At 37.5% G+C, this 15675-nt stretch overlaps 1 protein-coding gene across 1 annotated transcript; it reads right to left on the reverse strand.

Annotated features, from left to right (window-relative positions):
• Window positions 1–265: 265 nt before the first annotated feature.
• LOC105985478 (olfactory receptor 4F21-like) lies at window positions 266–1201 on the reverse strand. The gene has a single exon (XM_013016028.1). It carries the CDS (start codon window positions 1199–1201, stop codon window positions 266–268), a length of 936 nt encoding a protein of 311 aa, XP_012871482.1.
• Window positions 1202–15675: the final 14474 nt, after the last annotated feature.

The following is a 15675-nucleotide window of genomic DNA, read 5'->3' on the forward strand; positions in this document are numbered from 1 at the left end:
TAGACACCAGTGCAGTGAGAGGTGCAGGCCCAGCAGTAGACACCAGTGCAGCGAGAGATGCAGGCCCAGCAGTAGACACCAGTGCAGTGAGAGGTGCAGGCCCAGCAGTAGACTCCAGTGCAGTGAGAGATGCAGGCCCAGCACTAGACACCAGTGCAGTGAGAGATGCAGGCCCAGCACTAGACACCAGTGCAGTGAGAGGTGCAGGCCCAGTGTGGCTCCCTGAAAACAGCTCAGTGGACTGAGAGCTCCAACACAGATCTTGTCAGCAAAATCTGCCAAAATGGCGCTGTGTGCTCAGTCTTTTAATGGCTACCCTTATGTCTTTGTTTCTTAATGTATAGATGACAGGATTTAGGGCTGGGGTGATAGCAAAGTCAGCAATAAATAGGTATTTGTCGATGGATGATGTTGGAAAGGGCCATGCATAGAGAAATATGCATGGGGTGAAGAAGAGAACGACCACGGTGATGTGAGCTGAGAGAGTCACCAGGGCCTTGGACAGGTCCCCTGCAGACCGTTTCCTCACGGTGACCAAGATGAAGGCGTAGGACAGGAGCAGCAGGAAGAAGGTGCCCATGCTCATGAAGCCACTGTTGGCAGCGACCACAAACTCAAACTTGGCATTATCTGTGCAAGCAAGTTTTATAACCCGTGGGAAGTCACAGTAGAAGCTGTCTATCTTGTTGGGACCACAAAAGGGCAAGTTTACAACAAAGGAAAACTGAGACATGGCGTGGATCACTCCAGTCACCCAGCCAAGGACCACAAATGAAACACATATTTTAGGGCTCATAATGTTTAAGTAGTGAAGAGGCTTACAGATGGCTGTGTATCTGTCAAACGCCATGGCTATGAGCAGTACCATCTCCACTCCTCCCATGATGTGGATGAAGCATATCTGTGTCATACAGCTTTGGAAAGAAATTACTTTGTATTCTTTTAAAAGATCTGAGATCATCTTGGGAATTGTGGTGGAAGAAACCCACACATCATTCAAGGACAGGTTGGCCAGCAGGAAATACATAGGAGAGTGTAAGTGACAGTCAGCAATGACTAAAAACACAATGAAGAGATTTCCCAGAATAATTCCTGAGTAGAGCAGGGAGAACGTCAACATGAGGAAAACTCTAGTTTCCCAAGAATCAGAGAGACCCAGCAGCACAAAGTCAGAAACCACAGAGTCATTTGGTTGATCCATGACCGGGCAGATGAGCTGATTTCAGACAAAGTACAGAAAATGATGAAAAGTCACGATTAGTGTTACTGTTTTCCCCACTTACCATGCTACCTCGAGTTTATAATTGAGCGTTCAGTAATACTGAGTAGGCTGAAAAAATAAGTAAATGATAACTTCATATTGTAGAGAAAAGAATACCAAAAAAGAATGAGGAGAGTATGATGAAGAATGAAAATTATGTATATATTAGATGGAGGAAATTACTTTCTTTCATTTTGTTCCATGACATTTATTGTTTCTTTTCCCTTGCAAGGACTTATGAATATATTCTTGGAATTCTTTCCCAGATGCTTTCTGAATGTAATAGTCTCACATGAAAGAAAGCACTTTGTATGCTTATAGAGGAGCTTGCAATTTTTACTGTGCTGAATTTCCTTTTTTCATTGATAAAATGGAGATTTAAAAAGATTAAACTTTGTAACAATTTTTATCTGTTTTTCAAAACAAAAATAGGAAATTTTATTTTTGGCAAATACATATATATCTACTCTTCTCTCTTTGTACCCTTCCAAACTTTCTTTTTCTTTTTTTTTTTTTGGGTCCAGTTGTGGGGCCTGAACTCTGGGCCTGGGCGCTGTCCCTCAGCTCTTCAGCTCAAGGCTAGCGCTCTACCACTTGAGCCAAAGCACCACTTCCGGCTTTTTTCTTTTTTTTGCTTATGTGGTGCTGAGGAATTGAACCCAGGGCCTCTGGCATGCAAGGCAAGTGCTCTACCACTGAGCCACCTTCCCAGCCCTCCAAACTTTCTTAATCACTAGTATGTGTTGTTAGCCTTTCTAATTTTAATTTTTAGGTACTTTTCTTTTTACATGTAATTTATTTAACATAAGACCTTTAACTTTTTGTTGTATATGATTGCTATATATTATAGCACTAAACATGGGCATCCAACTATGTCTTTGGTGTGATGACTACATTTCCTTTGTGTGTGTGTGTGTGTGTGTGTGTGTGAGTGTGTGTGTGTGTGTGTGTGTGTGTGTGTGTGTGTGTGTGTATCCAGAGCCTGGCATATGATAATTATATTTTTAGTTTTTTTTAAGATTCTCTCTAATTGCTTTCTTAGTTTTAATTTAACTCCCACCCAAAGTATATGTGTCCATTTTCCTCATCTCTTGGCTAGCATTTGTAATTACTTGTTGTTGATAATAGATTTTTCTAATAGGGATGAAATGCTGTCTCAGAGTACTTTTATTATATTTCCCCGAAGGCCTGATAAGGTTGAGTATTTTTTACATATTTAGGGTCATTTGTATGTCTTCCTTTGGAAAGATCTATTCATCCCCTTTGCTGATTTTTCATTTGATGGCTTATTTCTGCAGGAGGCTAGGAATTTAAAGTGACTTATAGATACTGATCCATGTCAGATAGTTTTTACTCTGAGTAAAAAATATACTCTGAGTAAACACATATTTTCTTTTCTGTACAAATGCTTTACAGTTTCTACTCCAAGTAAAACATATTTTTTCTGTATAGATGCATTCTGGTTTGATGTAATATGATTTGTCCATGTTTGCTTTTTGGAGTTCTAGATAAAAAGAATCATTGTCTATTTAAATGTCCTGAAGTGTTTCCCTCTAAACATGCACACATTTTTTACATGTGTGTGCATTTAGGTTTGGGCTGTAGGTTTTGGTTGTTGGTTTTACCATGTAGGTTACTATGTTATTTAAGTTGAGATTCCTTGCAAGGCTTAGCCTCGTTGCACATAATTATCATAGTCTTTGAATGAATATCAGTATTAATGCATAAAAAGTAAAGCTCTTAGTAAATACAATTTTATAAAATATGTTAATAGACAACATTTATTTGTTATTAATTTTGGCAGTCATGGGGTTTTTAACTCAGGCCTTGTACTTGCTAGGTTGGTACTATATTACCTGAGACATACCTCTTGCCTTGCTTTTTTGTCAATTATTTGAAACTTACTGTCTCATTTATAGAGAACCTTTTCAGCCTAGGCTGGCTGTGAACTGCAGTCTTCCAGATTTCAGTCTACTAAGTACCTCAGATCACAGATGTGAGCCACCAGCACACATTCCATAGATGACATTTGTTATGTGCTTCCTCCATTTTTAATTAAAAAATTTTAACATTTATTTTATTTTTTTGGTTGGTCATGGGCTTGCACTCTGGGCCTGGGCATTGTCCCTGCTCTCTTCAGCTCAAAGCTAGTGCTCTACTGCTCAGGCTACAGCACTACTTCTTGTTTTCTAGTGGTTTATTGGAGATAAGAGTCTCATGGCCTTTCCTCCCTGGGCTGGCTTTGAACTGTGATCCTCAGATCTCAGCCTCTGGAGTAACTAGGATGACAGGTGTGAGCCACTGGCGCCCAGCTCCTCCATTTTTTAAATTACTAAAAATTCTGCATCTATTCCATATTCTTGAATTAGATGTACCTTGTAAGTAAATGGGCTATGTCTCTAATCTTTAAGGCTGAGTCTCTTAAGGATGTCCCGAAATGTGGGACACCATGACACACACTTACGGCTGGATTATGCCACTGTGCTTGCAAGCCTAGGTCCCTTCTGATATATGCTGGTGGCCGCTCAAGTCACCTGTAGTTAAATACCCTTCAATGTTTTGTGTTCTTTATCAATACCATATTTGAAAAAATTGACATTTCTGAGGACTGGCTTAGATTCAAGTGATAGATATCCTATGGAGCAAGCATGGGGCCCGGAGTTAAACCTCATTACTACCAAAAGAAAGACGAAACATATGAAACATTGGAATCGTGCAACCTCTTTAATTCCCCCTTTTTGTTAAATCCAAGCGTTTATCAGTAGTCATTTATTTTGGTTAATTCAACACACTTAACGGTTCAGTTGGATGCCATATTTATAGAAACATTGGATTCTGGATGCTTTATATAATAGTCTTTTGATCCTTATTGAAGTTATCTCTCCACAGGACTAATTCTGGCTAGTTTTTGTGTTGTGCCTTATTTTGGTATCCCCTTTACTCTTTGGCTTTATGTCTTTATAGTGCTATTCTCATTACCTGCCAACAGAAATTCCCTTTTTTTCCTGCTGTAGGCTAAAATCCCTTAATTTTTGAAGGTAGCACCATATGGCAAATCAGGATGAAATCAACTGTTTTTCACAGTTCCATTTTCCTGGGTCATTGATTCACTGAATACTGAACATGTGGCTCAGAACTGCTAAGTGAGAGGATGTCTTTCCTGGCAGGGTTTGCTAGCAAAGGGGGAAAAACTTCCTTTTTTTCCTTTTCTTGTATCAGTAGTGGGGCTTGAACTCAAGGCGTGGGCACTGTCCCTGAGCCTCTTCTGCTCAGGGCTAGCACTCTACCCCTTAGAGCCACCAGCTCTACTCCCAGTTTTCTGGTGGTTAATTGGAGATGAGTCTCAAGGCCTTTTCTGCCTGGACTGGTTGTGAACCTCGATCCTCAGATCTCAGCCTCCTGAGTAGCTAGGATTACAGGTGTGAGCCACTGACACCCAGCTCCAAACTGTCATGTTTTGAAAGTATTATCTTGATCTAGTTTTTCTTTTATTCACTGATACTATGTCTGAAGGTATTGCAACTACCGTGCTCTACAGTGCACATACTACACTGATGCAGTGAAACACTTGGAAGGGCTGAGCACTCATTAGGTGTGTTGCCACTTAATATAAGCTAGTATTCTTTCTCTTTTTAAATTTCTTATAATAATGTGAGAAAACAAAATATTAGTTTATTTTGTTCATTTTAAATCAAGCTTCCTGTTGATTCAGCTGAATACAGCATGATCATTTCTAAGCTTTCTCTTGCAAAACACCCCTCCTACATTGCAGACATGTCTAAACTTTTCACTCTTGTGTAGGGGTTAGCTTCTACTCGCAAGCCTTTAGTTTTTGATGTGACTCAGATCTTCCTATTTGTTTAATTCAATGTGCCAAGTTTTCCATTTTAAATTATACCTATTTATTGAATTACAGATCTGTAGTTTTACCCTTGGACTCCAGAATAGTATGTTAAATAGTATGTTAAAACCCCACCTCTAGCTTCAAGTAGCCAATAGGAACTGAACTCATAACCATGTAATCAGTCTAGTGCACTACTGATGATCTTTACAACCCTTACTTGTACGCAAGATGGATATTTTGTGGTACACTTGCTGTGTATCACATGTCTTTCCCAGGTACACAATGTTATGTTCAATTCTTTAATTATATATGAGGCATCAAAGAAATAACAATGACCTTAAGGTTACTGGTAGTAAGGATTAACAATGAGCTACAAAAAAAGACGAGATTAAATCAGAAGAAAATAACAAAACAAGAATTATTCAGAAAGCACCCAATTGTCTGACTGAAAAACTGACTCATTAAGTGAAAAATATTGCTTAATATGTAATTAAATACTTTAAAATATAAAATGATGCTATTTATGAATAAAATGTGCAATATAAGCATTAAGTTAAAAAATTAAACATTTCTGATATATTCCAACTTGAATAAAATGGGAGATTCACCACACTAATATAAAATATTAGAGCAAATGTTATACAAGTAAGAATTCTTTATGAGATAATTTAAGCAAAAACCCCAAGGCTCTTTAAATGTCCAGTGTATCTTTTGAGTTGTTAGCAGAAGATCCAAATGTCCATTTCAACAAATAGGAAAAGTTTGAAAAGGAAACATAAAGAAGAGTTGGGGGAGAGGAGGGAAAAGTCTGTGAATGATATCTAAATATAACACTATGGAGCAATATGATTGATCTAAACATTTTAGTAGTTAAATGTTAGAATCCAAATTATGAAAATCTTCATATATCTTATGAAAAATAGTTCTAGATGTTTAGATATCTTAAATGTAAGTTATAAAACTTGTATAGGGTTGGTAGGAGTTAATACTTAAAATGAGGTTAGAAGTGTTTTCTAAGTCCAGAAATTCAGAAAGTAGATTCCATTTTACATGATGGCCTGAGCATCATGCTTAACCGCGCAGCTACTGTGGCACTGCTTCTCCATCTCAGGGGTGGGGATGTGGAGTTGGCATTCACGCAAGAGGGCATGAAATTGCAGAAGAGAAAAGCTCTTCTAACTAGCACAGCAACAGAAGTTCACAAAAGAATTATATTCCCAACATTACTTGGTATTTCTGATATCTTGAATTAATTGAAAGCACTAATTATTCAAGGAAAAGGGACTAAAGAGGTAGATACAGTGGCAAAATGTAGGTTTTTACATTTTTAAGTCTGTAGTTACTGGAAATAAAAGATCGTATGGAAAGCATCACAGAGCAGAAATCTTTTCATGTCTGTCTCCAACCTGTTTTGGTAGAGAATCATCATTTATTGTTTTCTAATTTTAAAAGATGTATGAAAACTAATTCTGGGGAAAAGAAAAATTGATGTAGGAGCAATTTTGAACACACAATATATTGCAGTGTGGCAATGTGTAAGAATATGGTAGTGGAGGGCAACTCTGCCTTGAGTTTTCATGGGAGAGCAACTAAGATGCTTAGTGCCTCCACTCCTCACATGTAAAGACAGGGCTAAGGATCTTAAACATGCCTTTAAGATCAAAATGAGTTGAAATACAGTAAGTATGAGGAATGTTCTGGACTATACTAAGCACCAAAGAAATACAGTCTCCTAAATTAACTGATAGTAGTTAGGAACAGGGACTAGAAATTTTCTTTTGTAATCAGTAACCAAATTTCTCTCACAAAAATAAATGCAGCATACTTTATCCTGTGGGCGAATTAGCATAAGGTAACCAAGACATTAGTTCAGCTTTATGGTCCTAATAATTAGAAAATGGGAAGACGGAACTTCAGATGTTTCTCACAGAATTTTACCAGTCTAGTATATTGATGAGTACTTCATGTTCAGATGACAGTGTCATTTTATCTATGAAATAACACCCTAAAGACATAGAGATCATAAAATACAAGAAGCAACAATGGAAAAGGAGAGACGGGGGGATAGAAGGGAAAATAAATTATGGAGAGCAAAAACAAGAGGAAAGGGTAATTATGGAGTGTGTGCATCCTACCTTTCTGTACAGGCTCAGGATACATCTTCGCCATCTTTCAGTGATGAGAAACAGGAAAACTGACTTCCTTTTAGATTTGTTGATGTTGCCCAGTGTGCATGACTTCAAATAGTTAGTTCTTTTGGAATGAAACCAGTTAGCAGTAATTGAAATGGATTGGCATCCATATGTATTTTACATGTTGACTACTGGTCTTCTATGACAAAGGACTTTCATTTTTGAGCCTAGCTACTTTATTATTATTATTATTAATTAGAAAATGTGAATTTCATGTTCATCTGTTCTTAAGCTACTTATTTATTGAACCTAGTGGGTAGAATAGTGTCTAGGTCTGATTTGAAGTTGTAAAAAGTATACCCTTCCTTCCTCCTTTCTTTCTCTTCCACCCACCCTTTCTACTTTCCTTCCCTCCCTTTTGTTTTCTTTTTTTCTTTGTCTCTTTTATTCCCATCTCACTACTTTCCCCCTCTTTTTTTACTGTAGAATCAGGGGCATTATAAGGTTCACTAAGTAGCATATCTTATGTGTCAGGTCTGTGTTAAGACTTTGCAAACATGATTTTCTTATAATATGTGCAAAACTGTGTACAATTTATTTTTACTTTGGTTAAGTGTTTAGCCTGTATCAGACATATGATAGAAGGAAACTGAGGCTAGCTGTCTGATTTATAGTTCTGTTATAAAAAAAGTTTATACAATTTCAAGGTAAAATAAAACATCTAGAGCATTTATAAAGTCTTACAAATGTTAAACACTTTTTCAAAACTTGTATCCTATTAAGGTGCTTTTTTTCTCTCTGAAATAGCAAGATATAAACTTTAATTTTGAATTATAAAGTATAATGGTCTTAATCTCACCAAAATCAAAATCAGATCCATGGAAGTGCATGATTCATGAAAGTGTTCAGGATAGGGATACAAGATTTTAGTTCTACAAGAGACCTTAAAGTTTATTATTTTAACAGTTTCTTGTTAATGAGGAAATTAAGGAGCAAATAATATCCATTATTCTCTTTCTATCTTGTACTATGTGTTTTGTTTGTGTGTTTTAGCTAGTACCCAAGTTTGCACTCAGGGCCTCACTCTTGCTCACCTGGCACTGTAACTTCTGAATCATGCCACCAGCCCTGCTTTTTGCTGGCTGTCTGGGAGATGCAGTTACGTAGACGTTTCTTCCCAGGCTAGCATCAAGCCACAATCCTCCGTGTCTCAGCCTCCAGAGCAGCTAGTGCTTATGGCATGAGGCAGTTGTGCCCAGTTATATATTGTACCATTTATTTGTATCTTTTCATATTTTGTACCATATTCTTGGAAAATAATAAGAATTCAAAAGCAAGTTTTCTGAACTTGCCTTTCTTTTTTAATTTCTTCAACATGATATTTTAATAATCTCAAGATTGATATGGCAGATGTGAATGCATGACTTTCCTAATAATATACATAGACATTGACAGGCCTAGAGTATAAAGTGAGATTTGCCTAACTCCATGTAACAGCTTCTGATTGACATTTGATATTGAGAAACGTAAGTAATAAATGACAAGATTTGTAAAATAAGACATTAATACTTCATGTAGAGAGTACACATACATACCCAAATTTAAATAAATGGCCAATGTACTTTTGTTATCAGTCAAGTGTATTTTGCTCATAAATGCCAATAATTATTTCACATCTGCTACTTTAAATAGCAAAAGACACAAAATTTAAAAGTAATTTGAATATATCAAGTCAAGTCAGATGGTTTATGAAAGCAATTTTTCTCCCTGTTGGAGGTTTGGGAACTTGTCTGAGTGTAGAACATTACTGTTATTTTCTGAAAGTATTCCAAGGAGTTATGAAGTGTTAAGTACATACTGGTAAAAAAAAATAATGTTTTTGTTGAGCACATTATAACTAATAGCACCTTCAGAACTCTTAAGATCAGTATGAAAAATGTTACAGAAAACATGATCAAATTGGTATGTGAAATGAAAATTGAAAGTTCAAGAATCAGATAATTTGTCATCTTACCTGTAGTAGTCAGGACATTTCTTAGCTGCTTTAGTTTGCTCTAGATTGTACCTACATGTGTAATCTAATTTGTTTTCTTCAATAATGGAATTTAGAGAAAATATGTCTTCCTCAACATAGAATATTGTAGCAGGTAGCCTCTGTATGGAGAGACTTTTTTAGTTGTGTTTTAAGTAGAGCCCAAAATTGGAAAGAGTCTCCTTGTCATTCTCCTGGGACATCTCTTAGCCATCTGCTTTCCCAGAATTTTGTCCTTACGTGATACACCATTCAAGTTACTCTAATAAAATTTGATGATTATTAAAAACAGCAAAGTGATACTTAAAACATGTTTTCTTGTGTTCATTAGAAACAGTCCATGAACTTCTATTTATTCTATACCCAGTATTTCTATGATTGAACTAGGGTGTGATTTAAATTATATATGAATATATAAAAATAACATGTAACATATAAATATAAAGATATAAAAATTATATATAGTGTATATACTGACAGTCTTCCTGTGATTCAGAGAAGCATGTAGATCTCATCAATGTCATTTCTTAAGTAGAGTTCTAAAATTAGAACTTTGATACAAATTTTGTGCATATCATTAAGTGATGTAAAGGTAATTGAAAATACATTGTAATGCACTACTATATTATATATGAACACAGCACAATGAAATAGATGAGTTCTTAGCAAATATTGAATGTTCTCCATCTGTCCTTTCTCAGTGTTAAGGCTGTTGGTGTAAGCACTAATATAACTGGAGTGCAATATTCTATTTATTGCTATTCCCATAATAGTGAGTGTACATGTAATAGCCACATTAATATTTAATGAGAAAAAGGCTGAAGACTGATACTAACCAAGCACGAGAGTGAAAATCTTAGTGGTGTTTTGTAGTTGTATTGAATATATAGATCAGGTTGAGGAGAATGAGCACCTGGCTGTGCTGACTCTTCTCTGCTTATGAACATGAAGTAAGTCATCAGAATTTAGTAGTTTTTATCTTATATGTCTTAGACTTGTTTGTTAGATCATACCAAGTATTTTATTTGAGAGTATTATTATAAAAGTATTTACAAAGCATGAGTTTAAAAAGTATTTCAGGGCTGGGAAGGTGGCTCAGTGGTAGAGCGCTTGCCTTGCATGCATGAGGCCCTGGGTTCGATTCCTCAGCCCCACATAAGCAAAAAGAAAAAAGCCAGAAATGGCGCTGTGGCTCAAGTGGTAGAGTACTCGCCTTGAGCTGAAGAGCTGAGGGACAGCGCCCAGGCCCAGAGTTCAGGCCCCATGACTGGACCCCCCCCTCCAAAAAGAATTTAGGTTACATTAAGCTGAACTCTGACCCTTCATCCCGTTCTTGTGTGTGTATGTGTGGGTGTGTGTGTGGGTGTGTGGGGGTGTGTGTGTGGGGTATGTGTGTGGGTGGGTGTGGGTGTGGGTGTGTGCTGGTGCCTAGGACCTTGTGCTCTCACTTGGCTTCTTGTGCTCATGGCTGGTGCTCTACCGATTGTGCTACTCCTCCAGTCGGGCATTGTGCTGATTAATTGGGGATAAGCAGTCTTGAGGTGTTTTCTGCTAGGTTCTCACTATGATCTTCAGACCTCAGACTCTTGAGTAGCTACAATCACAGGAGTGAGCCGCCGGTGCTGGCTTCATTCCGTTGTTTATACTATGACCATTTACAAACAAATATGGTCAAGAAATGACTTAAAATTATTGACAGTTTTCTATTTTATTTGATAACAGCAGAGTTCTTCTGGGCACAGAAGTTGTTTCCTTTTATTGCGACCCCATGTGATCATCATCTGGATGTGCTGCCCCTCCGGCCAGTCTTTGTATGGACTGTTCAAAGCCTGGACCGCCAGCATTTCAGAAGTAGCCCCACCAGCAAGCAGAGTCTAAGCAGGCATTGCTGACGTGAGTTCAGTTTTTGGTCAAATTGTTTATGTTTTGTCTGCATTAAAAGATGTTCAGAGGAATAACTGACATCTAAATCTTCTAAAAGTAAGATCAGCTTTACTTTAAAAGTTGACAAGATACATAGCAAATAGTAGATGCTCATGAAGAATATTATATGGAAGGAAACATAATTGAATAATTTTATCAAAATACCTCTTTGTAGTTCTTGAAGATTTATTCTAAAAGAATTTAACTTTTCAATATATACTTCTGATAAACTCTTCTTGTTTTGTTTGGACATCCTAGGTAAAGACAAAATATCCAATGTGTGAGCAAAGTACTCTGAAGTATCAGAATTTATGTTTCTAGGACTTTCTATCTATAGTGTTTCCTCCTTGCTTCTCTACCATGTATTATGTGACCATCGTTCTAGGAAATGTCTCCGTTGTGCTCACTGTGACTTTAGACTTCTACCTACATTCCCCCATGTATTTCTTTTCTTTATTGACCTATGCCTGTTTACCCTAACAGTTCCCAAAATGATTTCTGACTTGTATTCTGGCCACAATACCATTTCATTCCAGGGTTGTGTCACACAGATGTTTCTCCTCCATGTCCTGGGGGGTCTGAGATGGTGCTACTCATAGCGATGGCCTTGGACAGATACGTGGCCATTTGCAAACCACTGCACTAGCTGTGCATCATGAGCCCAGGAATGTGGAGTTCACTTCTGTTTGGAGTGTGGGCTACGGACTCATTCACTCAGTGATCCAGTTAGCTTTTGTTCTGTGTTTGCCTTTTTGTGGCCCTAATGAGATAGACAGCTTTTAATGTGATCTTCCTTCATTTATTAAACTGGCCTGCATAGGTACTTACAGAATGGAACTCTTGGTATCTGCTAACGGGGTTGATTTCCGTTGGCACCTTCTTCTTATTGCTTCTCTCCTATACCTTCATACTCTTCACTGTGTGGAAAAGCCCTTCTGGTGGGTCGCACAAGGTCCTCTCTACTCTTTCAGCTCATATCTCTGTGGTGGTTATGTTCTTTGGACCATGCATCTTTGTTTACATGTGGCCATTTCCTACAGTACCTGTGGATAAGTTTCTTGCAATTCTGGATTTCATGATTATGCCCATCCTGAATCCCGCCATTTACACACTGAGGATCAAAGACATGAAGCAAGCAATGAGGAGACTGAATGGTCAACTTTTGAGTTTGAAAAGAATCTCCTAAAAAACTTACAGGAACACAAGTTGTGTCTTCAGAAAACTCTACTGTAAATGTAAGTATTTGGTGGACTCTTGTATTGTAAGACAATTTATTGTTCCTCATCCAGAAGATTGAAAATCTTCTAGTTTTTAACTGGTAATGTGATATATTGGATATTTCTCAGCAATTTTACATAGTTTAAGAGTTTTCAAGTCATTCTTTATATTGTCCAAATTTGTATTGGTGAATAGAAAATCTGAAATTATTTATAAAGTTGATTCCAAATGTGTTTTTATAGACTTACTGGAATTAGTCAATACTTTCATTGAGTTAAAAAGAATCTCATTGGGCTGGGAAGGTGGCTCAGTGGTAGAGCGCTTGCCTTGCATGCCTGAGGCCCTGGGTTCGATTCCTCAGCACCACATAAGCAAAAAGAAAAAAGCCGGAAGTGGCGCTGTGGCTCAAGTGGTAGAGCGCTAGCCTTGAGCTGAAGAGCTGAGGGAGAGCGCCCAGGCCCAGAGTTCAGGCCCCAGGACTGGACCCCTCCCCCCCTCCGCCCCCCAAAAAAGAATCCCATTTACAGAGAAGGAATGGTTCATTCTCATCACAGTTAATTTTAGCAAACAAGGGGCTGGGAAGGCGGCTCAGTGGTAGAGCGCTTGCCTTGCATGCATGAGGCCCTGGGTTTGATTCCTCAGCACCACATAAGCAAAAAGAAAAAAAGCCAGAAGTGGCGCTGTGGCTCAAGTGGTAGAGCGCTAGCCTTGAGCTGAGGAGCTGAGGGACAGCGCCCAGGCCCAGAGTTCAGGCTCCACGGCTGGACCCCCCCCCAAAAAAATTTTAGCAACAAGCCATATTGATATTTTTCTTTCTTTTCTCACTTTATTATACTAATAATAAATACAGTCATAAGAATTTAATTTAAAATATAAAATGATAAAGAAATTTAACCTAGTAAAATAAATACTGCATGTTTCTTATGAAAATAGTGAAGTTTTCATGACAGGCGCTGGTGGCTGATGCCTGTCATCCTAGCTACTCAGGAGGCTGAGATCTGAGGATCGCGGTTCAAAGCCAGCCCGGGCAGGAGAGACTGTGAGACCAGAAAACCAGACAGCGCCTAGGCCCAGAGTTCAAGCCCCATAACTGACAGAAGAGGAAGAGAAAGAGGAAGAGGAAGAAGTAAATAGTGATGTTTTGACATCTGATCTCTAAGAGGACAGAGTTAGCATTCTTGCCCTAAACTGGAGTTTAACCATTCCTATGTCTATACTTGTGTACTAAGTTATGGATTTAGAAAGTAGAAACATTAATTCAGTGAATAAATGAAAGTTGAGATGAAGGTATGTTAGAGAGGAAACTCATAGGCAGACCAGGTCAATATTGCATCCAGTTATATAGACACACAAGATAAAAGCTATGGGGCTGGGAAGGTGGCTCAGCGGTAGAGCGCTTGGCTTGCATGCATGAGGCCCTGGGTTCAATTCCTCAACTCCACATAAGCAAAAAGAAAAAAGCCGGAAGTGGTGCTGTGGCTCAAATGGTAGAGCGCTAGCCTTGAGCTGAAGAGCTGAGGGACAGCGCCCAGGCCCAGAGTTCAGGCCCCACGACTGGACCCTCCCCCCCAAAAAAGGCTGTGCACTTAGATCCCCAAGCTTAGGAATCTGTGCAGCACACAGACCAACACAGCAGTTTTAGAAAAGAACACTTTCTGCTTATAATGAGAAGAAACATACTCCCATGTTTCATACTGTATTTTGTATTTTACAGTCTGGAGTGATGAATAATAAAGTATCAATTACAGTGTACTTTTTATTTAAAAATAAAAAATTCTTATTAAGGTAAAATATGCCACATGAGTCTAAATACATTGCAATGTTTTCTATTGGAAATTTCCATCATAGATTTCTTATTATGAAACATTCTTTTAGGATGTCAGTTTAAAATGTAATACCTAGTATTTTAGCAACTACTTTATAATGTCATTTTTTTCAGAAGTTGGAAAAAAGATACATATAAAGTACCAAAGTTTATTAGTCATGTGTCCACATACATTATATTTCTATATTTAGTTTAGTAGGTTGGAATCCAGTTTGATGAACCTTTAAGGCCAGCTCAGCCATGTCATAATTTACTGGTAGTTTTGGCTGTATTCTCTGGCTAGTGTCCAGGGAGTTCCATTGAGGTCATAACCAGTATCTCCCAAAAGTGCATTGATATTATCTCCTGTACATAAAAACTATAGTAGTCAGGAATTCTGATGTGTAACCTCTTAGTTCAAAACAGTTGAAGATACTTTACTATGAAATTTAAGATGGTCATAAATCTTGCAATCTTTTCAGGAATGTCTTTACTTTTAAAGTTCTGGTCCCCACACCTACTGTGTCTAAAAGTAACCATATTGGAGATAAGGTCTAAAGTTATGGTATATGAAAGTGGGGAAGTTCTAATACAGCACTTATTGTCTCTGAAGCATACAGCAGTACCAGTCATGTTCATGTATAGAGACTAGGACTTTCAGGGAACAGCAAAAAGGTAGACATTCAAATGCCAAGGAAGGATTATGTCAAGAGAAACCAAGTCTCCTAACACCTTGACCTTGGATTTCTCAGACCCAGAACTAAGGAATGATATTGAAGTATTCCTTTCTCTTCAATTTTTAGAAGACTTTAAACTATTAAGTATATCAGTACTTTACGTCGTAAATAGAATTTAATGGCCATTTCATTAGATCCTGTACTTTTCGTTGACTAAAAACTTTCTATTGTTAACTCAATCAATTAGAGTTTTGTTCTGATATTCATTTCTTCATTATTCAGTCTTGGTAGATTACAAATATCTAGCAATTAATTGACTTTTTTCTACATCATCTAAAGTATTGGCATGTCGTTATTCATGATAATTTCTTACTCTTCATAGTTATCAGTTACAACATAACTTTTTAATTTATTTTTTCATGTATTTTTATTGTTATTGTAGGGTTGATAGAGAGAGGAGTTACAGTTACACAACTCCGGTAATGTGTACGATTATTTTTGAACCATGTCTCCCTTCCCACACCTTCTGCCAGTTTTTCTCTCCTGTCCTCATCCACATAAAATATAAATATAGCATTATACATGTAGTAGTGTGCAATAATATACTATGTAAACTTGCTTTGTACATGTTGGAAGCGTAAGTCAGTGTTTAATGAAATGTGACAATTACTGCTTTTATAGATGTTGTTATAGTGTCTTATGATCTCTAAACACAATAGTTATGTTCACTGAGAGATTATTTCCTATGGCAAGAATTTAAGCATGGTTTCAGAGTATATTTTCA

The sequence above is a fragment of the Dipodomys ordii genome, unplaced genomic scaffold, assembly GCF_000151885.1.
Source record: "Dipodomys ordii isolate 6190 unplaced genomic scaffold, Dord_2.0 Scaffold29, whole genome shotgun sequence".
NCBI lineage: Eukaryota > Metazoa > Chordata > Mammalia > Rodentia > Heteromyidae > Dipodomys > Dipodomys ordii.

Coding starts and splice junctions, on each gene's coding strand:
- LOC105985478 (XM_013016028.1), bottom strand. CDS start 1,201: ATGGATCAACCAAATGACTCTGTGGTTTCTGACTTTGTGCTGCTGGGT.